Source organism: Parasteatoda tepidariorum, chromosome 2 (genome assembly GCF_982258835.1).
Source record: "Parasteatoda tepidariorum strain Cologne lab strain chromosome 2, Ptep-v5.0, whole genome shotgun sequence".
NCBI lineage: Eukaryota > Metazoa > Arthropoda > Arachnida > Araneae > Theridiidae > Parasteatoda > Parasteatoda tepidariorum.
The window spans coordinates 12,643,972-12,666,642 of record NC_141756.1 but is presented as its reverse complement, the minus strand read 5'-3'; the positions used below and the strand labels follow the sequence as shown (position 1 = coordinate 12,666,642).

Genomic DNA, 22,671 nt, shown 5'->3' with positions numbered 1-22,671 from the left:
TATTTTTAGTGAGTAGTATTTATTAATTAATTTAATAATACGCGAAAAAAATTTGTGCAGTAAGGTAGATAATTTTTACATCATTTCAAAGAATGTATTTTTACATAGCAAAATATAAAATTTGAGGAGGTTTGGTTGAACAGTTCTTGAGAAATCAAATTTTAAAAATACGGCATTTGCAAAAGATGATTTCTCAGAAATTATTCCACAAATTTTGCCATTTGTAATTTAAAATTTACATTCTTTGAAATAATTAAAAAAAATTCTTTTTTCATTTGTGCGAGATAACTCTGGATAAAAAAAACTAATGGTACAAATAAAAAAATTTGAATATTAACTTAAAACTTATGTATTATGTTTTGCTTTAGTTCCTCGTATTTAATAATAAAATAAAAAAATATGTTGATTTTTTGCATTCTCCCCCCCCAAAAAAAAATCGGCAAGGGAAGCGATTAATCAGGTAATACAATACTGAGTATTTATCGACATATTTCAAGGCAACCCATACACCAGTATAGATGGAAATGAACTGCCGAAGAGTACCTTAGAGTACTAAGTACTCTAAGGTATAAATTCAAGGTAAACTATCTTTTGAAATAGTAAATGGGGAGATTTACTTGCATACCTCTTATTTAATGTAGCCTTAGATAAAGTAATTAGAGACAATGCTATGACTACAAGGGGTGTTATTTTTAGTAGAACTAAGTAGGTTTCTGCACAAGCAGATGATACTGATTTAATTGTAAGATCTGAAAAAATAGTAAGGAAATCCTTTATTACACTGGTATTCGCTACTAAGAAAATGAATATGATAATCAATAGGGTGCGTAATCAGATCTTTCAACAAAAAACAAGCACCTTTTAAGTACTTTTTAAGCATTTAAAAAAATATTTTTAATCACTTTCCAAAAAAAAAAAAAAATCACAATTAGAATCTGTGCAGTAAAAAAAAATTTTTTTTTCTATCATTTAGAGTTCTTAATTTATAAACATTAAAAATTCAAAAACATTTTCGAAATCTTCACGCAATCCTGATAAAAACAACTAGTTTCTGATAAATATTGCAGAGAAAATTGTGAAAATCATATATTTTTCGTAATTTATAACGATAATCTACACGGCAAAGCAAAATTCTCTTTTTAAAAGATAGAAAGTTACGCACCTTTTACAAAACCCGAATAAAAAAAACACCTAAGCACTTTTTAAAAACGTTACGCACCCTGATCAATGAAGATAATACAAAATACATGCATTGTGGAAAAGACAGTAACTGTAATGATATTTTTGAATTTGTAAAATATTCCACCGATGTGGGATTTCTTTGTCAAAATTAATTTTGACAAGTTGAAGGCAATTAATATTATCATTTTGACAATTAATTGTAATAATAATAATAAGTAAGAGAATTTTGGTCGCTAATTGATGCTTTCGTGGTATCAGAAAAGTCCAATTTAATTAAAAGAAAAACTCTTGTATTACTTTACAATTTACTTACAAAATCTATTTTATGCCTTGAAATCATTGACCCTCACAGCCAAAGATGAAAATGTTTTCTTGATATTTGAAAGAAGAGTCTTCAGAACTATCTTTGGTTGGTTGTGTGGAGGAAAGAACTTAAAATTATACGAGTTATATAAATATATGCTCTATAATAAAAAGTCGAAAGGCAGAAAAAAAATGAAGGACAAACTGTTTAAAACAAGACTTTTCTGTTAAAATAAAGAACTAGTGGATAATTGCCTGCAAAAACGTGGACTAGAAAAATCTTTAAAAAGGCCAAGGCCCACCCTGAGCAGCAAAGACAATGACACCATAAGGATGATTTAGTGATATACTCATAAAGATATAGATATATAAATATATATATGCGAACAAATAAGTAGAAAAATATATTGAACTTAATAAATTTTTAGAGAATGTATTTACAAATAGATATTTTATTAAGTCAAATCTTCAAGATAAATCATTAGCCCAACTGACAGAAATATAATCAACATTTCCAGATTCATTAAAAGATGCCAAAGCAACTGTTTTTTTCACTTGATGACCTAATCGTCCATACATCAAAACATCCAATGCTTGAAATTTTGCAGAAAAAAGAACACAAACAACAATAAATACAGCATGATATTTTATGGGATCACCTGGAAAAGAAAATATGAAATACATCAATAATATTACATTTGTACTTTATTCACATTTTTTCACTTTAGTCTAAAGAGCATGAAGTATACCCTATAAGTTTAGATTATATATATATGTTGCCATGAAAGACCAAAGCATATAAATACAGTGAAACCTCCGTTAAGCGGACATTCATGGGACCAAAAAATTTGTCCGTTTATGAGAGTTGTCCGTTTACGGGAAGGGTACACTAATAACGAAATTTAACACCGTAAATTGTTTTTAGAATATTCTCAAAGATGTAGAAATAATTAAATAATATCTACAAGGATACCGTAAATATCTACAAGAATATTTATTAAAACAATAAGAAATATATTAAAGATATATAAAAAAGATAAAGAAAGAAGATTCTTTATATAATCCTTTTTTTAAGATATAAAGAATCTTCTTTTTTTATCTTAAAAAAAGAAGATTTTTTATATATTCTTTTTTATATAATAAATATGAAAAAGAATATATAAAGAAGTTTGATATAAATACATAATTCTGGATGTAGCTACAGATAAATAAATATAATTTTCCTATTAGCATAGATACTCAAGTTAGACATATGATACCAAATAGGAGCGTACTGTCCTCAGTCCGTTTCAATTATTAGGTTCACATCCCCTTACACCTACTTATCATTTGATGGGGAACATGGTTAATACCTTCTTGGAAAAAAAACCTCCCATGATTCACAGAAAAAAAAGTAATGCGTACCTGTAAGTCATGACGACCTATGGAGATGATTATTCACAATTGATCAGCTATCAAGTGCCTGAATAAATGTTGCATTTACATAAACACCTCAAAGATTATACTTCTGTTCTCTTTTTTTTACCCCAGTTATGTTAAATACAGTCTTCGAATTGATAAGAAAATTAAAGAAATTTTCAATGGGGAAGAAGCATTGAGAGAAGTCATTTCAACTTGAGGGGTCTCATAACCTGTGTGGTCCAGATGAAAAGATCAAAAGATGCCGATGTCAGAATTATTTCAGGGGTGCAGTACCATTTTCTCTCCTTTCTTTACAAAGATAAGGCAAGGTGACAGGAGACAGATTGATTTTTCGGTGGTGAAATAACTTAACAATATTTTTAGTTATGGATAAGGCAAAAAGTTTTATTTACATGCTTTAAAAATGGTGTAAAGTTGCATGTTTTTAGCTTGCAATTTATTTAGAAAAAGTAGTGTCCGGTTTGTAGAGATAAAAAACAACGTTTCAGGATCAAAATGACTGTCCGCGTCCGGTTACGGGAGTGTCCGCTTTGCGGAGAATGTACGTAATGGTTTATTCATAGAAGATTCCCGGGGAATTAAAAATATGTCCGTATTGAGAGGCGTCCGTTTTGCAGGAGTGTCCATAACAGGAGGTTTCACTGTATATAGAATATTCACACATATCAAATATGTCAGCAATAGACTGAATATTTAATTATGAATCCAACACATAGCAATTACAAATGCATTATAATTTTAGCACTCTAATTTTAACACTTAGATGTTTGTTTAAATTTAATTTTAAAAAAATTAATAAAAAAAAATTAAGTGGATATAACTTTGAATGGTTTTATAGTTAAAAAAAATTAAGCAGTGTGATAAATGACCAATAAAAAACAAGCAGGTAAAAATTTTAAAAAAATGCATAGAAGTTCATTACAATTGCATCTGATATTATTGAGAAACAAAAATTGATTCATTCATTAAAAAAATATCACATTTTTAAAGTTATATCTAATAATAACAAATTTAAAGTTACCTTCGTAAACAAGAAAATCACCTCCAAACTTCAACCCACTTGTAATGTAATAACCTTTTTCCCATAGATCTCTAAAGACTGCATATCTTAATTTCTCTGTTTCCGAGAAAGGATATACCAACTTTCCAAATGCTGACATGTTTTTCCAAGGACATTCTGTTAAAAATAATAATAATAGTGTTGATTAAAGTAGCGTAAAGTGAACCATTTCTGTAAGAGCTCATTGTGAGCCAGGGGGGTTCATGCAAGGTTAATTCTGCTCCACAATTCTGTGACCAATGGCATGATGACCAATGACAATGCATTGATCTGAACTGAGTGAACTTCAAGATGCCACTGAGGGTTCACACCAGTTTTCAAAATTTTTAAAATCTTGTGTCTTAATACTCATAAGGCAAATGTACAATACTTTACAGGTAGAACAGCAAAAAAGAAAAAAATAATCCTTATAGGGCAATATTAACAACTGCCACTGAGCACAAGACAACAAATGGTGATTAAAAAATTATCAGTCAATCGCCATTTTTTTCATCGAAAATGCACCCTATGTGCTACCCTATTATTTTCCTTAACAAATATGGAATTATTATAAATATTTCATAATGATCTAAGAATTACTTTATTTCATGTTTGTTTTTCTTGAAATTTTTCTTCATCTTAAAAATAAACTTGCAATGTTTACCAAATTTTGAGAAATGCTTCAAAAGACACGCCTTACATTATTAATATCAAAAAATTTATTAATCATTAAAATTTTTTAAAAAGTGGACACTAACTTGTAGCAAAATTTCTTAACACTACCATATAACACTAGTAGTTGATATTTTAAACCTATTACATTACATTTATGCTTTTTACACTAAGTTTTTCAAATATATATATATATATATTCAGAGCTCAATTTATAAAAAAAAACGCATTCTGTGAATGCCTCTAGAAGAAACCCTAACATTTTTATGACACTCAAAATATAGTTCCATTATCAAGCTTATTTAAATTGAAAATACTTAATAAATGGTATAAATAGAGTTAAGTAATTAAATATAACAGTTGAAATTAAATTTCAATTTAATACAATCATAAAGTTCTTAACTTACTTTTCTAATTAAACAAATTTTAATTACAGACAACCATAAAACTCAAATGTACCTTTTTAAATTAACACTAAACATACTAACACTTTACAATAAACGGTCTTTTGACCAGTTATGGTATGTTTGGTGTTAATTTTAAAAAGTTAATTTGTATCAAAATTTTAAACTTAGTGTGTGCTTTTAGCAACCATCAAGTTTCAAATTACATAATTTTTAGATAAAGACAATCATAAACCAAGATTTTCTTTTGATTTTAAAAATTATTTTTTTCATAATATAGAAAAGCAAAGAGCTGCTTCAACATTTCTTGTTTATAACTGTATACAATATTTTATGAAAAAGGAAACATATTTTTGAAAATTAAAAATTTCTTACATATTTTTTAGTGTTTTAAGAAAAATGTGTGATCAATGTTTAAAGACTTTATATACAGTGCAGAACCTCTTATCCGGAAATCAGAAAACCGGAAAACCAGATAACCGGAATGAAATTCGCAACCGGAAATTAATTTTCTTCCATTAAAAAAATTTTTTTTTCCTGCAAGATTTTGAGCCCATTTTGTTATTTAGAGCATACGGCGTATCAAGTTGACGAAAGAACTGATTTAGAGGACGGATCAAAAGCCGTTTGTAGACGAATCTCACATGAGCACAAAAAGCTTATATATGTTATTAATGTTAATAATAACATAATAAGCCTGTATATGATTTTTATTTCATAATTTCTTTCCTTATTTAAACTTAAGTGTATTATTATTAAAAAATTTTTATGATTTCTAAAACTATTTCAAAATAATTTTTTAGTTTCGTTTTATAAACATTAAAAAAACGGCATTTTGCAGCGATTACCGGAAAAATCAGTTATCCGGAATCGCGATGATCCCGATCGTTCCGGATAATCGGTTCTCTACTGTACTACTTTTTTTATATTACAGAAAAGCAAAGAGTTGCTTCAAACATTTCTTTTTTGTAACTGTAATACAGTGAAACCTCCAGGAAAGACCACCACAATGAGCAACCACCTCAATTGCCGACCACTTTTGGAAAGCACGGAATCTTTTTCCATAGACTTGGTATTGAAGGAAACCTTCAGGAGAAACCATTAAAACACCTCCCAGCGACCGGGCAAACATTTGAACATAGTGCGAAAAAGGTTAAATAATGAAATATAAAAAAAATATCACAACAAAAAATTTAACAAAACAAACAAGTAGATTAAAATCTATTCAAAATATTTGAGTGAGACTTTAATATAAAGAGCTCTTTTTGATGATACAATCTCATGTTGCAATCAGAGTGCACTAAAGACGATGCTATCAATGATTTACTTTTAGAGTTGAAAGTTAAATTAGATAAAAAAAAAAGTTATTTTAGAAGAAAAAAACAAGAATCCCAACAAACCTCTCCTCATCTATTAAAGCTATCTAATTTTTATGATAAAAAATTAAATGCAAACTTAAACAAAAAACATAATTGTTTATTTATTTAAAACAGCTTTATCATTCATAATTGGTAAATTTGTTTTTAAACATAATTAAATCAGTTGGGATCATTTTTATAGACGCTAAATTTTATGCATAGATCCGTCTTTTCATGATGTCAACAGAAGTGGCATTTCCGCACCAAGAAAATGACACTGACTAAAAATGTACTTTTGATAACAATTTTGAAGTCAATTTAGGTAACCTCTAAGAATGACCATTTTACTGTAGAATGGAGAGTGGTCGCTCCCGAGAGGTTTCACAGTAGTTATACAATATTTTATGAAAAAGGAAGCACATATCTTAAAATAAAAAGTATCTTAAATATTTTTAAAGTATTTTAAGTAAAATGTGTGAAAGAAGTATTGGCAATCTTAGTGCAAGTTGTGTGAAATTATGATTGACAAGAAAAAGGATAGGGTTTTTTCATGAGAAGAAATAGCAACAATAAAAAAATTTTTTTTTCTTCGATGGGTCGATATTTGGAACATTCATGGACATAAAATTTATTTTATCACAGTAATCTCTAATATCTACCTACCTGTAAACAACTGTACCATACACAATTCTTTATTGACTTCTGGAATTTTAGCAATTTCCGTCTCGATAATTTTCTCTTTGTCTAGCACTTCTGATGAATCAGAAAGCTTTGTATCTTCTTTGCTAATGGAATCACAAACATTAGAATCATCTTTACAACTACTTTGAGATAAAAGTTCCTGTCTGTCATCACCAGCACAAATTGCAGATGATTTTGACCCTCCATCTATATTTTCCTTAATACCACTCAGCTCTTTTGATTTTTCTGGTGATTCTTTCCCTTCATTACTTTTATCTACAGCAGAACTGGATTTGTCATTATTATCGCTGGAAGATAATTCTTCGGCAGAATTTGTTTTTTTAGTTTTTTCTTTACCGTCAACTTTATTTTCCAAATGTTTTCTCTTTTTTCCAGCATATATTTCATCTGCTTTACTGATTATTTCCTTTTTTCTGTTTTCTTTCAGAATAGCAGCCTTTGAAAAAAAAATTTTTTTTAGCAACATGTATGCATTATAATCAACTAAAAAAAATAATAAATGCCTAAGAATATGTATAAAAATGACATTCTTTAAAATTGTTATACATAAATAAAACTATACATAAGACTATAAAGAATTAGTAATATTGTAGCTGCAACTTTGGTTCTGCATTAACCTGAATATTTGTGATAATGTGTGTTAATCAAAAGAATTGCTTTTAAGCAATTTCAAGCAAATATTTCCATTTTGGATTTTTTACATTTTATAAAAATGAGCATATCTGCCTCTAATTTAAATTACCATACTTTCAAATGTGAACGTATTAAAAGAATACCTACAATTCATTCCAATGGAAACATATTTTGCTCTATAACTTTGATGCACTTTATTTCTTAGAGGCAATAAAAGAACATTAAACATGTAACAATATCACAAAGATTTGATAATATTTTAGTATTTCTTAAATTAAGTGTTCACTGTCAAGAAAGGCATTAAAAATCATAGGTTAAAAGAAAAAATTCGTAAAAATAATTGTTTAGAATACCAAACTGACTCATGCAAACATGAATAAATACAGGGTGTTTATAAAGTCCCAGACCCATTTTGATGTTTAATAACTCATAAAATAATAAAGATAGATTAAAATTAATAACATAAATGGCTAGATAGACTCAAAAAGTTTCATGACCCTTGTCAATGAACTTCCACGTGTGCCCCCTTCGTCGCACGGAGAATATCAAGTCGATAGTCAATATCACGCCAGGTAACGGCAAGCTTTCATGTTTCTGGCATTATTAATCGTCATAATGTGCGCATATGGGGATCTGAAAACCCCCATGAATACCGTGAGACACAAAAGGATTCCCCAAAGGTTAATGTGTGGTGTGGACTAATGCACGACCGAGTCATTGGGCCTTTCTTTTTTACAGAAAAGACGGTCTCATCAGTCGTATACTTAGACATCGTAGAAAACTTCGTATTTCCACAACTAGAAGAGCTTCAGTCACATGTCTTTTTGCAACAAGATGCTGCACCACCTCATTGGGGTATCAATGTTCGTAGTTCTTTGAATGACCATTTTCCAGGAATATGGATTGGGCGAGGAGGTCCAATTCCTTGACCACCCAGATCACCTGATATAACGCTGCTGGACTTTTTTCTTTGGGGATTTATAAAGGACAATGTTTACAGGAGGATCGTGTCGAACATTGATGACCTAAAAGCCAGAATCACAACCGCAATAGCCTCTGTGGATGCCGACACGCTTGCCGCTACCTGGCGTGAAATTGACTATCAACTTGTTATTCTCCGTGCGACGAAGGGGGCACACGTGGAAGACAAGGGTCATGAAACTTTTTGAGTCTATCTAACCATTTATGTTATTAATTTTGAGTTATTAAACTTCAAAATGGGTCCGGGACTTTACAAACACCCTGTATATCTAAATAATTCTTTATATTTATCATTCAAAACCATTTTGAACAAAAGGTATAAATGAAGTTCACCAGCAAAATTCATCTCCTAAAAGTAATAACTACATTTCAAAAGTAGTTTACAGTCTTAACATATGTAAAAAAGTAGTGGTAGTTAACTACATTTGTAATAAAGTAGTTAACTACATAAAAAAAAATTATTTTTTCGACTTCTAATTTTATTTATAGTATAAAAATTTATGACTTTCATAAATTTGTAATATATATTGTTTTTATTTTTTATAAATCACAATTATATTCTTTTGAGCTTATCGTTTGGACTACACATTCTATAACATTTACTTAAATAATTGTACAAATTTTTTGTTAAAGAGAAATTTCCCTGCAGTATCTAGATTTAAAATATTACAGGGAAATCTCTTTTAACAAAATTGATTTAATTATCTAATGAATATAGTATTTATATTTGAAATATAGATACAGTTATTTGATCTATCATTTTTGTTATTTGATATGTTACATTATTGTATGCATATTGGATTAACTTCAATATAGATACATTCAATAGACATTTACTAATACAGCATCTAATAAAATAACTGCAAATCATTATTAGTGGCTATATACCATGAAAAATTTCACATATTCTTAAAATACAAAACACAGTGCTAAAACTCTAAGGAAGAGTTTTTTTATAATTCATAATAAATCATAAATACCTGTTCTTTGCAAAGTTCATCCCGTTTAGAAAAGTATGATTCAATCAAACTAGGGTCAGTAATTGTGTCTGGACTTTGTAGTAATTTAACTATACCTGCAAAAATATAAAATAAAAATAATAATCCTAGAAGACAACTTTACATTTTTAGAAAAAGTCAAACAGTATATTAAAATACATTCTACAATAACAATATTAAAATTTTCGCAAAAAAAAATAAAACAGTTCCTTTATATTAATCTGACAAAATGATATTGGACACCTAGGCAGAATAACAAAAAAAGTCTTTTAGCCTACAGTATATGTAAAAAAATGTTGTGTGTACATATATAAGATTAAAAAAAAATTTAAATAAAAGAAGAAAGGAGTATTATAAATTTAAAAATCAAGAAATTAAAAAAAAAAGAAACTAGTTAAGAATTACAAAAATTAACAATGAAAAGATAAAATCTCATCAGCTCACTTGATTATTTACAAAAACATAGTGCTTTCTAATATTGCATTAATATAGCCAAAAACAGTTACATTTATACAATCTGACAGAATGATTATGATCACCTAGAATAACAGGAAAAGCCCTTCAGTCAGCAGTACACAAAAAATAAAAATGTAATCTGTATATATATAACACAAAAACAGGAAGAAAAAAAAGGACTTTAAATAAAAGAAAAAGAGTATTAAAAATTTTAAAAAAAATAACTAATTAAGAATTAGAAAGAATAACAATGAAGAGACATAATCTCATTAATTCATATGATAAAAATATTTATATTAATACAGTGAAACCTCCGTTACGCGGACATTCATGGGACCAAAAAATTTGTCCGTTTATGAGAGTTGTCCGTTTACGGGAAGGGTACCCTAATAACGAAATTTGACACCGTAAATTGTTTTTACAATATTTTCAAAGATGTAGAAATAATTAAATAGTATCTACAAGGATACTATAAATATCTACAAGAATATTTATTTAAACAATAAGAAAGATAAAAAAGAATATATAAAGAAGTTTGATATAAATACATAATTCTGGATGTAGCTACAGATAAATAAATAAATATAATTTTCATATCAGCATAGATACTCAAGTTAGACATATGGTACCAGATGGGAGCTTTCTGTCCTCAGTCCGCTTCAATTAATAGTTTTACATCCCCTTACACCTACTTATCATTTGATAGGGACCATGGTTATACCTTCTTGAAAAAAAAAACCCTCCCATGATTCAAAGAAAAAAAAGTAATGAATACCTGTAAGTAATGAGGACCTATGGAGTTGATTATTCACAATTGATCAGCTATCAAGTGTCTGAATAAATGTTTCATTTATAGAAACACCTCAAAGATCATACTTCTGTTCTCTTTTTTTTTTACCCCAGTTGAGTTAAATACAATCTTCAAATTTATAAGAAAATTAATGAAATTTTCAATGGGGAAGAAGCATTGAGAGATGTCATTTCAACTTGAGGGGTCTCATGACCTATATGGTCCAGATGAAAAGATCAAAAGATGCAGATGTCAGAATTATTACAGGAGTTCAGTATTCTCTCCTTTTTTTACAAAGATAAGGCAAGGTGACAGGAGAAAGATTGATTTTTCAGTGGTGAAATAGCTTAAGAATGTTTTTAGTTACGGATAAGGCAAAAAATTTTATTTACATGCTTTAAAAATGGTGAAAAGTTGCATTTTTTTTAGCTTGCAATTTAAAGCAAAAATAGTTCCTTTTTCAAATTTAGAAAAAGTAATGTCCGGTTTGTGGAGATAGAAAACAACGTTTCAGGACCAAAATGACTGTCCGCGTCCGGTTACGGGAGTGTGTACATAATGGTATATTCATAGAAAATTCTTGGGGAATTGAAAATATGTCCATATTGAGAGGCGTCCGTCTTGCAGGAGTGTCCATAATAGGAGGTTTCACTGTACATGTGTTTGTAAAAAATATATAAATGTGCCTACAAGCAAAGCAAACTGAAATATTAATAGACATCCTTTTCAAAGTTAAATTCTATGAAAATTTGAAGAAGCTATGGATCCACAATTAGCAAATTAAATTGGGACTATTTAAATGAGAAAGGCATTTTACCTTGGAATTCATTTTTAATCTTTTTGTAAATTTGGTGTCCTTCCAAGGCTGCGTTTGGAGGCAGATATTCCTTCCCTGCTAACTATGTCTCTGGTTCAAGCGAAAAATCATCATTTTAAGGAATGAGACCTTAGTTATTGGGTTAGAATAAAAGGAATAAGCCTACAAAAATCAGCTACATTACATGCAGACCAATTTCCTTTTTTCTTAATAAAAATAAAATGCAAATTAATGTTGTTTAAAATAAAAAGTGATCAATCATTATCAGATCAACATTTTAATGGATTAAATTAACAGTTTGTGATTTTTTGGATCAGTATTTATTGAAAAAAATCAGCTATTTACTTACTTTTTCAATCTTTAAACCAACTAATATTTAATAACTCTATGTATCAAAGATATCCTTACATCTGTCCCATTGGCATAGTATCGCAATTTACCGTTGTTTAGAGATTTTACAATATTAATTTTTTAAAAAAAATAGGTAAAGCTGAGTAACTTTATAACGAAAAATTACAACCTTTGTCAAGTAATAGTCTTGCTTCTTCTGGCATGAGTTGTAATGGTAACCATTTAGTTTGCACTTGAAATGGTTTAAGAGGGCATATTCCCATCAGTGAGCCAACAATACGATGTTCTTTACGAAGTGTCATAACATCTAAAAATATATTTAAAGAATATATTACTTGTTACATAAAATGAAATTCAGAAAATATGCAGATCACATGCATGGATACAACAGTACCAGTAAGTTCAAACATAAAATGTTTAATATTCTAACCACTAAAGTTAAATAACAAAGAGTGTAATAAACATGTAACACTGATCCGTCATGCCAACTACAATCGCCAAGGTGTCAAATAGACTTTAAACTAGCAAATTTTTTTAAAAAAAATACACATATAGATGTTTGCCAGTAATGGCTACAAGTTATACCCTTCGAGTTGGTCCCTTTCTGTGATATTTTTTTTTTTAGTTTCTCGCAGGCCGCTGCCCAGAAGTTGCCAAGATTTGCGATTATTCTGCCACAGATCAGGTTACGGAAATCTTCTCGAATATAATAATAATTAACATGACATCTTGTTATATTTAAAAAATAATATTAGAAACAATAGAGAAATCTTAGATAAATATAAGATACATTATTTATTTTTGAAAATATTTTTTCCAGTACGAGAAAAATATCTATGCCTTATGTATTATAAATTGTAAAGGAACTAAACTTTTTGCTTTTCCTAATTGTTTAGTTCAGAAAAAATTGAAATCAAATGAGCTTGCCTTCAGCATTCCAAACAAAATATTTTCCTCCAGCAGAATAAATATTTAACATGTTATAAACGAATACTAATCTGCAATACTTTTGGGGAATTTCCTTAAAATTATTTAATTAAACTAAGTTTTTGTTTAGCAAAATTTAAATTATTTATTTGTATTTATTGTATAGCGTTTAATACTGTCTATTTTTGTTTAGTTAGGGTGCCGCTAAACTATTTCAAGAGAACTTTAGTTCGAGGCTTTGTATCGAAAGATCAAAAATTAATAATCGATAATAGCCTGTTGATATCGGCAAGAGTTGAAGATTATTTTTCCGTCTGTTTATCGTATGAAGGTTCTTTTATTTTTTTGGATGTAAACAAAAAACGAGTTTTCATTCTTGATGTACTTGAAAATTGCTTTCTAATTGTTCCGGAAATTTTCTTCATTTCTTAGATATTTCCAATATTAGCTGTGCTTTAGATCACAGGTACTTTATCCGATAATATCTTTAGATAATTTTTTCGATAAATTATCGGCTTTTCATGATAATAAACTTTTATGACTGATTTCTAATGTCACTTTTTTATTTGTTTTAATGCATTATTTTTCTCTCCTTAGAAATTTAGTACTTAGTTCAACTTTGTAAATTAATAATGGAAAATAAAACTAACCTGAAAGATTTGCTAGATGATTTTAAACCTGGTCCTTTGGACTACTACAGAAAAAAAGCAAAATTTGATTGGAAAGAAATGAAAATCTTGCTTGAAGGAGAAGAAATCTTGAAACTTCAGGTAAATCGAATTTTTTTATTAAGAATGTTTCATTTAATGCTAATTTATTCTATAAGTCGTTTATTTACATTTCAATACCTTATATATATATAAGACTAACATTATTAAAATATAGTAAAGAGAAAAAGGATAAAAGAAAAGAGATTAATGAGAAAATATTATTTATTAATTAAATTTTAACTTATGTTTGTATAAATATTTCTCTCTCTAATATAATATATACACTCCTTTTTGCTTTTTTTGTTTTCCGGCTTTTTAATATTTTTTAAATATTTTGTTTAAATTTTTTTTCTTTTCTTTTTCTCTTATTATTAATCTTTAATATTTTCCATGTTTTTAACTAATATATATATAGTATATATATATATATAGAGAGAGAGAGAGAAATAAGAAAAAAAAGAAAATTAGGAAAAACAATAAGTTTCATTTACTGCGCATAAGCTGCAAGTAAATAGAACTCATAAAATAGGTTAAAAATGTAGAGAAAACATGGAAAAAATTGCAAAACAATGAGAAAAAAAGGGGGAGAAAGAAAAATAATAAAAATACCTAGAAATTGGAGAAAAAAAATCCAAAAAAAGGGGAAAAAAATAATAAAAATTATTTTCCAGTATGTTATTATTTTTTTCTTCCTTTTTTTCTCTCCGGTGTCTCGTTATTTTTATTATTTTTCTTCCCCCCCTTTCCCCCATTGTTTTGTAATTTTTCCATGTTTTCTCTACATTTTGATATATATATATATATATATATATATATATATATATATATATATATATATATATATATATATATATATATATATATAACATGATCGTCTGTATTTTAGTTTTATTATTTTCAATTCATTTTTAGCTAACCCATTTAAAAGCTGGGAAATTTCCGTATCGGAATCACCCACGCTAACTTCAATTGCCAAGATACGAAATTGATTTTAAACAGGAAAATTTAAAAAAAAATAGACATGAAGATGTTTTCCCTGGGGTTGTTGCGAATTACACTCTTCGAGTTGATTTATTTATTTTTGAAAATAAACTTGATTAGAAAATTTAAAAAGATCTGATGACTTTGGAATTTGATTAAAAATAATAAAGTTGTAAAGTGATACTGTAAACATCTTATATTGATTAAATTGATAAAATTTGCGTAAAACTTCAGATAAAATTTTGGGAAATTGCAAATGATCTTTTCGGACAAATTTTATAAATAATTTTTAAGTTAAAAGATATATTGATCAAAGGAAAGACAATAAAATGGAAAAACTTAGTAGGACTGTTATTGAATTGCCCTAGGAATATAAAACAAAATCTTGAGCAATATATTTTAGTTTGATTAATAAAAATATCCTGGTTTTCTTTCACAGAACATTCCAATTTTATGAAATGGAAGAAGTACATTTATCTTTGTTGCATCTTAAGTCATATAATTAAAAAAAAGTCAAAATGCTTAAAATTATATTTCTTTCATTCTTATATTTTAAATACATAAAAAGTGACTTGAATGTATTCATAACTTTCTTTTATTTCCAGCTCAAAATCTGGAGAACTTTAGAGAAAGACCCATTATTTCAACGTCTGCCTTCAGAAGAACTTTCTTGCCAACAATACCGACATTTATGTTTTCAAAGAATGAAGCGGTTGATGGAATATCAGTTCTTTACGTATGACGAATTCTTGAGCAATCCACTGTTAGCCCAAGGCCTTCTTATATTCATTGGAATGTATGATTGGTCACTATCTGTTAAACGATCAGTTTCTTATGAGGTAAATTTCACGAGTGTTATGTGCTATTACGATTTTGATTTGCATGTACAAGTGCTTTGTGAGTTCTAATTACTAGGATGACAAATTTTTAACCTTTCACTAATTTAATTTATCTGATTCATTAACCTAAGAAAAACAAAGGCTAGGTGATAATTTGCGATGATTATTTGCCGAAGAGTTCATAAAAATATTATTAGTACAATAGCAAATTAATTACTTTATTTATTTTTTTTGCTTAAATTTTCCATATTTAAGGAAATTAATTGTAATTTCTTTTGTAAAAGAAATAAAAATAAAGGCTGAAAATTTTCTGCTATCAAAATGTTTAAAGACAGACAAGTTAGAGTGAATAAATTCATCATTTTTTTGCAAAACTTTTATTTCAACTGTTTTAAATCAGTTCTTTAACAAAAGTAAAATTTTGGTTAAAATCATTATAACTTTTATTTGTTTGGGCAACTTGATTATTGTTTTTAACTGGTCTCAGAGTAATGATTTTACTGGCATAAACTTTTAGCTTAGTATCTATGAGACAATTTAATAAAAAGAGGTTACACACAAATGAAAAATATTCATTATAGAATATGGGGGTGACAAAAGGTAAAGAAACACTGACTTAGTGAATTGCTGTAGTCTATCTCAACCAGGATTTAGTCAGAGTCTGTAGTTTTTTAATCAGGAATCTTTAAAACTGTTCCTTTGCTATGTGATGTAAATAATAAAATTAAGCAATGGAAGGATATTGTTAGCTATTTTTTTATTTATTCTGTTATTCCTTTTCCATCATAATTCATTGATTATAAAGTTTGAACCATTGTTTATTTTGATTAAGATAAAGTTGAAAGTTTGTTTATTGTTTAATATTTTTTTTAATTGTATAATAATTATAAATTTTAACTTCCAATAGTAGTTATTATAGGAAGCATGTAGTGAGTTGATATTTAGCAATTATTTTCTGCACTTATATCTCTAATTTGCTAAGTTTATGAAATAAAAATGTTTGATTCTGCTCTTCCAACAAATTATTATTTATTTATGCATACAATTGATCATTTCAGTATTTTGTTGGAGCATTGAGAGGTTCTGGAATGAAAAAACATTTAGACCTAATGACTGACCTTGAAAATTTTCAGGTGAATAAAGTTTCATACTTAGTAATTTTTCCCTCTTTTTTTCCATTTTGGTTTAGTTTATTGACTTTAGATAACTAAAAATTCATCAAATAGAATGAAAAATTTTGCCAGTTTTGTGAAGCTAAAATACTTACTAATATTAATTAATCTTTAATTTATTTATAATTTAAATTAAATAATTTTATAATTATAAAATTTTTATGAAATTTGATTTGATAAAATTTATAATTAAAATTTCTTAATTATTTATATTTTAAAAAAATATAAGAATGTTTCTTTTGAATGAAGGAAATATAAAAATAAGCACATATAATTCCTACTCTATGAGTTTAACGATTAGCTTCAAATCAGCACTGATTTATGCTTATTTATATGAAGTTTAAAAATATATGTGACTATCAATACTCTCAGAATGTTTATTCATTTTAACTATGTATTTGATATATATATATATATATTTTAGATGATTGGTTGTTTTGCATTAACTGAACTGAGTCATGGTACAAATACAAGAAAAATGAAAACTACTGCTACTTATGATCCTAAAACACAGGTATATGCTGAATATTGATTTACATACTTAAATGATGTTTAAATTTATTATGTATTTATTGCTCATGACAGAATCCCACAAATTTATCAATCCTCTGCAGCAGTAGTTCCCATATGGTGTTCCGCAGAAACCCTGGGTTCCATGGAAAGATTAAAGGGGTTCTGATAGTTAAATCCTTTTTTTTTTACCAATAATAATTATTGAAATCATTATTTTGAGATCCAATCAATAATCAATTATTTATTTAATATTTGCCTGATACTACTTAAAATAAAATGCCATTAAAAGCAAATATTTTTTTTTTTAAATATATAATTTTTTAACAATTTGTTGAATAAATTATGAAAGAGGCTTGTGTTTTTAAAAAATTGCGTTAGTTGGATACATATACATACTAGACAGTTAAATTTGTGTAAGGCTATAATTAAAAGAGATTCATTCCTCTTAATTAAAATTTTCAAAACAAAGTAGTCTTTCATTAGTTAATACATTCAAAATTGTCTTTATATACTCTAATTATAAAGTTGTGGTTCTACCAAAAAATGGCTGATCATTTAGGGTTTCATAGTCGAAAAATTTTTAGAACTGCTGCTCTATAGATAATATATTGTCCCGTAGTGGACTGATCGTTAAGACAGCAGATCACCGAAGTCAAGCATTAGTGGTCAGTGTGCGGGTGGGTGACCACTTGGATCAGTCTGTGTAGGGACGGAGGGTGTGCGGTGTTGGTCCTCATTAAACTGTTCTACCGTAAAGTGCTCGATTTCGCGCGCAGGTCGTCAGGCTACTGAAGCGGGGGTACCATCCCCTCAAGTAGAGGATCAAAATTGTGATAGCATGTCTTCGGATCATCCTCAGGGATGTTTCCCAGACCGTCGCCAATAACCCATTGTGCAGCTCTAGTGTGACATAAATGAACAACAACAACAGATAATATATTGGTAAAAAAACATATTGATTTTCGTTTAACATTATGGTTGTCTAATTGCACTAATTCTATGAAAAACTAGATCAATTTTCATTATTTTGAAATTACAAATTATATTTATTTTAATTACAGAATTTATTTAGAAGAAGATTTTTATTCTATTATAAATACAGAATTTTATTTTATTTTGAAGTTAATATTTACTCTAATTTTTTTTTCCTTTTAAATTGCTTAAAGTAAGAAACATTACTTTGGTACAAAAATTCCAAATATTTATACCGTTTGAATTATTATTATTCAAATCAATTTGATGTTTATTTTAACTTCTAATAGTTATGATTTGGTTGGGCGTGAAAATTATAAATAATGTTTGCATTATAGAATTGCTGTTATCAAAATAATCGGCAAGGTTCATTTATATCAAAAAAAGTATTATGCTGAAATTATAATTTCAATTTGTAAATAAGTATTCAGGAAAGAAATGAGAAAAATAATCTACACTCTATTTTTTAGATTAGTGTTAGAAACAATCCTATTTAGAAAATTTGTATTGTTTTTATAGTTCTTTAAACATAGCATTGTAAACATTTTTTACATATTCAGGGAGGTTTTGAAAATATAGGGGAGAATAAGCTTCAAAAACATATGATCTCCTACAGAAAAAAGGTTCTGGGCATTTTGAAGTGGCGTGCCTTTGTGGCTACATTTGGCATCTTCTTAGTTTTAGTCAAATTACGAAATTTTTAGTGAGTTTAATTTTATAAAAACTTTATGACTCTAGTCTTTAAATATCATTCGCTTCAATTCATTAATATTTTTCTTCATCAAAACACCTATGCAACAGTCTCTATCAGCTTGTTAAATTTCCAAACCATTACAATTCTTAGTAGTACATGGTGAATGCTGCATGCTATTTTGCATTGCAAAGTTACAACATTTTCATTTTCCCACTTATTTTTAAAAATAACATTATTAGTATTTTTATTTATTTTTAAATGTGTCACTTAAATGAATATCCAATATTTAAAGCTCATATGCAACAAGAAATACTCTAAACGCACGTGAGTGATATGTATCACGTTTTGGATAGAAGAACAAATCTACCTAGGTAGATGGTCAAAACAACACTGTCACAAATATGTGATGACTGGGAGCGAACAAGAAATCTCTCAAACGCCAGCATGAGAATGCATGAATATAGAATGTTTCATGCTGGCATGTATATATGACAGGTAACGTGAAAAAGTTAAGGTACCCTATCATATGATTTTTTGCTCAATACAAGTGCATTGGTTATTATGCGAAACAGTTTTATACCATTATCGTTTTTTATTATAAAGAGATATCTATTTATTAAAGAATCAATGAAAGAAATTTTTTTTTTATAAGAATACAGATTAATTTGTAATTTTAATACTAATGAAATTTGTAAATATACTATAAAGTTGCTATGATTTTTTAATAATAAAAGATTATATGCCCTTTAACCAAGATAAAACCATTTTTCCAAAGAAGCATCAATTATAACAACAAAAAAAAATTTCATTTAAAATTTATTTAAAAAAAATTATGCTATATTTCTCTTTAATTGTCAATTTTTTTCCTTTTTCTTCCTCACAGTGATTACCCCCTGATTTATTCTTTATATTCAAAGAAGTAAAAAGTAAAGAAATTAAAAAAAAGAATTAAAGCTTATGGTATTTTTAAAAATCTGCAATATTAATTTTCAAATATTTTTTAATTATAGTTTTATTTATGCCTAAATTGATCTTTTTTAATGTAATACTCAATGTTTAAAAAAAAAATTTCAATTATTATATTTCTTTTTAAATAATTATTCTTATCCTTTTTTCAGGAATTTGTCATAAATACTCCAGATTTGGAAGCAACAAAAGTGTGGGTTGGAAGTCTGGGACAAACTGGTACTCATGCATGCCTTTATGCGCAACTCTATACTCCTGATAATCAATGCCATGGATTACATTCTTTCATTGTTCCCATACGAGATCCAAAAACGCTTCTACCCTATCCAGGAATCACTGTTGGGGACTTGGGTCCAAAACTTGGTCTAAATGGTGTTGATAATGGGTAAGTTATCATATGGAAATAGTTCATTTCTAAATTAAAGACAACCAAAAATAAGACTTAAAAAACTTCATTAAAAAGTATTTTAGGACCCTTATACTCAGAGGCTCTGAAGAACTCTCCTGTTTACCCCAATGGCTTGTATAATAAGTTGTATTGTTTCTTTTTTTTATATGCATAGAAAAGAAATACATCAGTGGCTAAATATTACAAAAAATGTTAAAATAATAATGTGATTATCAAAACTCAAAATTTAGTAATAAAGCACAATGCTCTTTGTCAATTTACTGTACTTATGATCTCAGCATTTTAAATCTGGTTATTAATTATTAGATAATATAATATCAATCATTGCATCTGAATTTAAATACTATCTAACAATGTCCCATTTGTTGAGCTTTTAATTATAAGTGTCATAACATCATTCTTTCATTTCTGTGCATTCTCCACTTCTTTTATTTCATTATAAGAGTTTTCATAAAACTGTGACCTTAACTTTATAAATCTTTTAATTATGCTCTAAAATTAATAGTAAAATTTTTAGTCAATATTTAAAAATTTCATTTGAAAATTAAACATTACCTTTATTAGAGATGTTTTTATAATTAAATATTAAAATATTTATGTTGTTATTTATTTCATGATTTTATTTAAACATTTCATTGTTTTTTGTCCATTGATTCATTTCATTATTGACATGAAATAAGAACAATGCAGTATATGTTTGTTATTTCTTTCAGATTTATCTCTTTCACCAATTATAGAATACCTAGAGAAAGTTTGTTAAGTAGAAACGGTGATGTAACTCCTGATGGAAGATATGTGACTCCATTTAATGTATGTACTCCTGATCTCTTTCTCATAGTTTAATAATTTTTAATTTCCATTCGAATTTAGCAAATTATACTTTTTATCAGGGGTGATTGTATTTTTAGTTTTTCATATATTTTTTCTGGGTCTAAAAGCTAGAAGCAGGGCGCGTGATTTTTGCACGAATATCGTAGAATTCTGCTTATTTCAAGACCATCTGTTCACATAGTTATGTGAATCAATGACTTATACTGACACAATTTTGAAACTTTTTCTAAAACCCATTAACAATACGTTTACATACATTCTTCCACCAATTACGTGAAGAATTATGTCATTCGTGATTCTTCCGCCAATTTCATTCTTTTGGATTGACGGATTTTCGCCATTTTAAATATTTGGAACTGTGCCGGTATCTGATAATATCGCAATTCATATTCTAGCGATTTAATAATTGTACATCGCAATTCCTATTCACATGATTTAATAGTCCAATATCGTGATTTACATGTTTTTAAAACCCCATATCACGATTCGTATTCATGCGAGTTTAAAATCCAATACCGCGATTCGTATTCATGCGTTTTTAAAATCCAATATTGCAATTCGTAATCATGTGTTTGTAATATTAAACATCGATTTTTGAATGTATACATGCTTAAAAGATTACGCATTGCGATTCGTATTCGCGCGATCTTAAAATTTTACACCGTGATTCGTATTTACGAAATTTAGAAATTTAATATCGTAATTTGTATTTTCGCATTTTTAAAACTCAATATCACTATTCATGTATACACATCAAAATCACAATTCATATTCACACATTTTTAAAAGCCAATATAGCAATTCTTGTAAGAAGTAAGTTTTTTCTTGAATTAGTTACCTAAAGGTACGATATTCTGCATTCGTAGCTAATTTAATAATAAATGTTAGCTCAAAAAATTATATTAAATATAAAACATGTATGGTACATAAATTGATTTTTTTCAGTTAAAATTTTCAGGGTTTTTCACTTTGTGCTCCAATTACCCCTGTTTTATAACCATTTTGATATTAATATATCCTTGGAAATAAAATATAGTTATATTGTTTGGCAGGATCCAAATAAAAGGTTTGGAGCTTCCATGGGTACTTTATCATTAGGGAGAGTTTTTATCATCAACATGTGCCTATCAAATCTTCAGAAGTGTTTACCCATATCAATAAGATATTCTGCAGTAAGAAAGCAGTTTGGACCTGCCGGAAAAGAAGAATATTCTGTTTTAGAATATCAACTCCAGGTTTGTAAAGTTATTTTTAATAGATTATTATTATTAAATAGTATCTATTAGGTAATATGTTTATTTGCTATAAATATTAAACTTTTTATTTTTGCAGCAATGGAGACTGTTACCATATCTTGCTGCTACCTATGTTCTTCATCATTTTTCATATTCTTTTAGTAGAGATTTCATAAATTTTCAGATGTCTGTCTTGTTTGGAGAAAAGACCCCTGAACTGGTAAAATAATTATTTTAATATGTTGATTGTATTTTGATTTAGAAACTAGTGTGCTCTGCTCCCTGTTTGCTGACGTTATTCAACACCCAAAGAT

The 22,671-nt window shown here is 27.8% G+C and overlaps 2 protein-coding genes across 4 annotated transcripts in view; one reads left to right on the top strand and one right to left on the bottom strand.

Moving 5' to 3' along the window:
* Nucleotides 1–1,921: 1,921 nt before the first annotated feature.
* Tsen34 (tRNA splicing endonuclease subunit 34) lies at nt 1,922–13,347 on the bottom strand. 3 transcript variants are annotated; one of them, XM_016060070.3, is made up of 6 exons: nt 13,036–13,347; nt 12,278–12,415; nt 9,677–9,771; nt 7,044–7,518; nt 3,929–4,084; nt 1,922–2,144 (listed from the first exon to the last, which is right to left on the bottom strand). In XM_016060070.3, exons 1-6 carry the CDS (start codon nt 13,085–13,087, stop codon nt 1,954–1,956), a joined length of 1,107 nt encoding a protein of 368 aa, XP_015915556.2. In that variant the 5' UTR covers nt 13,088–13,347; the 3' UTR covers nt 1,922–1,953. The 3 variants fall into 3 exon arrangements, with proteins under 3 accessions (XP_015915556.2, XP_015915558.2, XP_015915557.2); XM_016060072.4 differs by having other exon boundaries at nt 12,981–13,230; XM_016060071.4 differs by lacking the exon at nt 13,036–13,347 and adding an exon at nt 12,503–12,533.
* The window catches only part of LOC107445633 (peroxisomal acyl-coenzyme A oxidase 3), a 21,878-nt gene continuing 12,462 nt past the window's right edge, over nt 13,256–22,671 (top strand). The window contains exons 1-9 of the mRNA XM_016060069.4: nt 13,256–13,501; nt 13,633–13,805; nt 15,332–15,565; nt 16,624–16,698; nt 17,162–17,251; nt 20,035–20,267; nt 21,005–21,101; nt 22,175–22,357; nt 22,455–22,577. Of these exons, the coding sequence (XP_015915555.2) occupies nt 13,668–13,805; nt 15,332–15,565; nt 16,624–16,698; nt 17,162–17,251; nt 20,035–20,267; nt 21,005–21,101; nt 22,175–22,357; nt 22,455–22,577 (1,173 nt within the window). The 5' untranslated portion in view covers nt 13,256–13,501; nt 13,633–13,667. The remainder of the gene's footprint in view (nt 13,502–13,632; nt 13,806–15,331; nt 15,566–16,623; nt 16,699–17,161; nt 17,252–20,034; nt 20,268–21,004; nt 21,102–22,174; nt 22,358–22,454; nt 22,578–22,671) is intronic.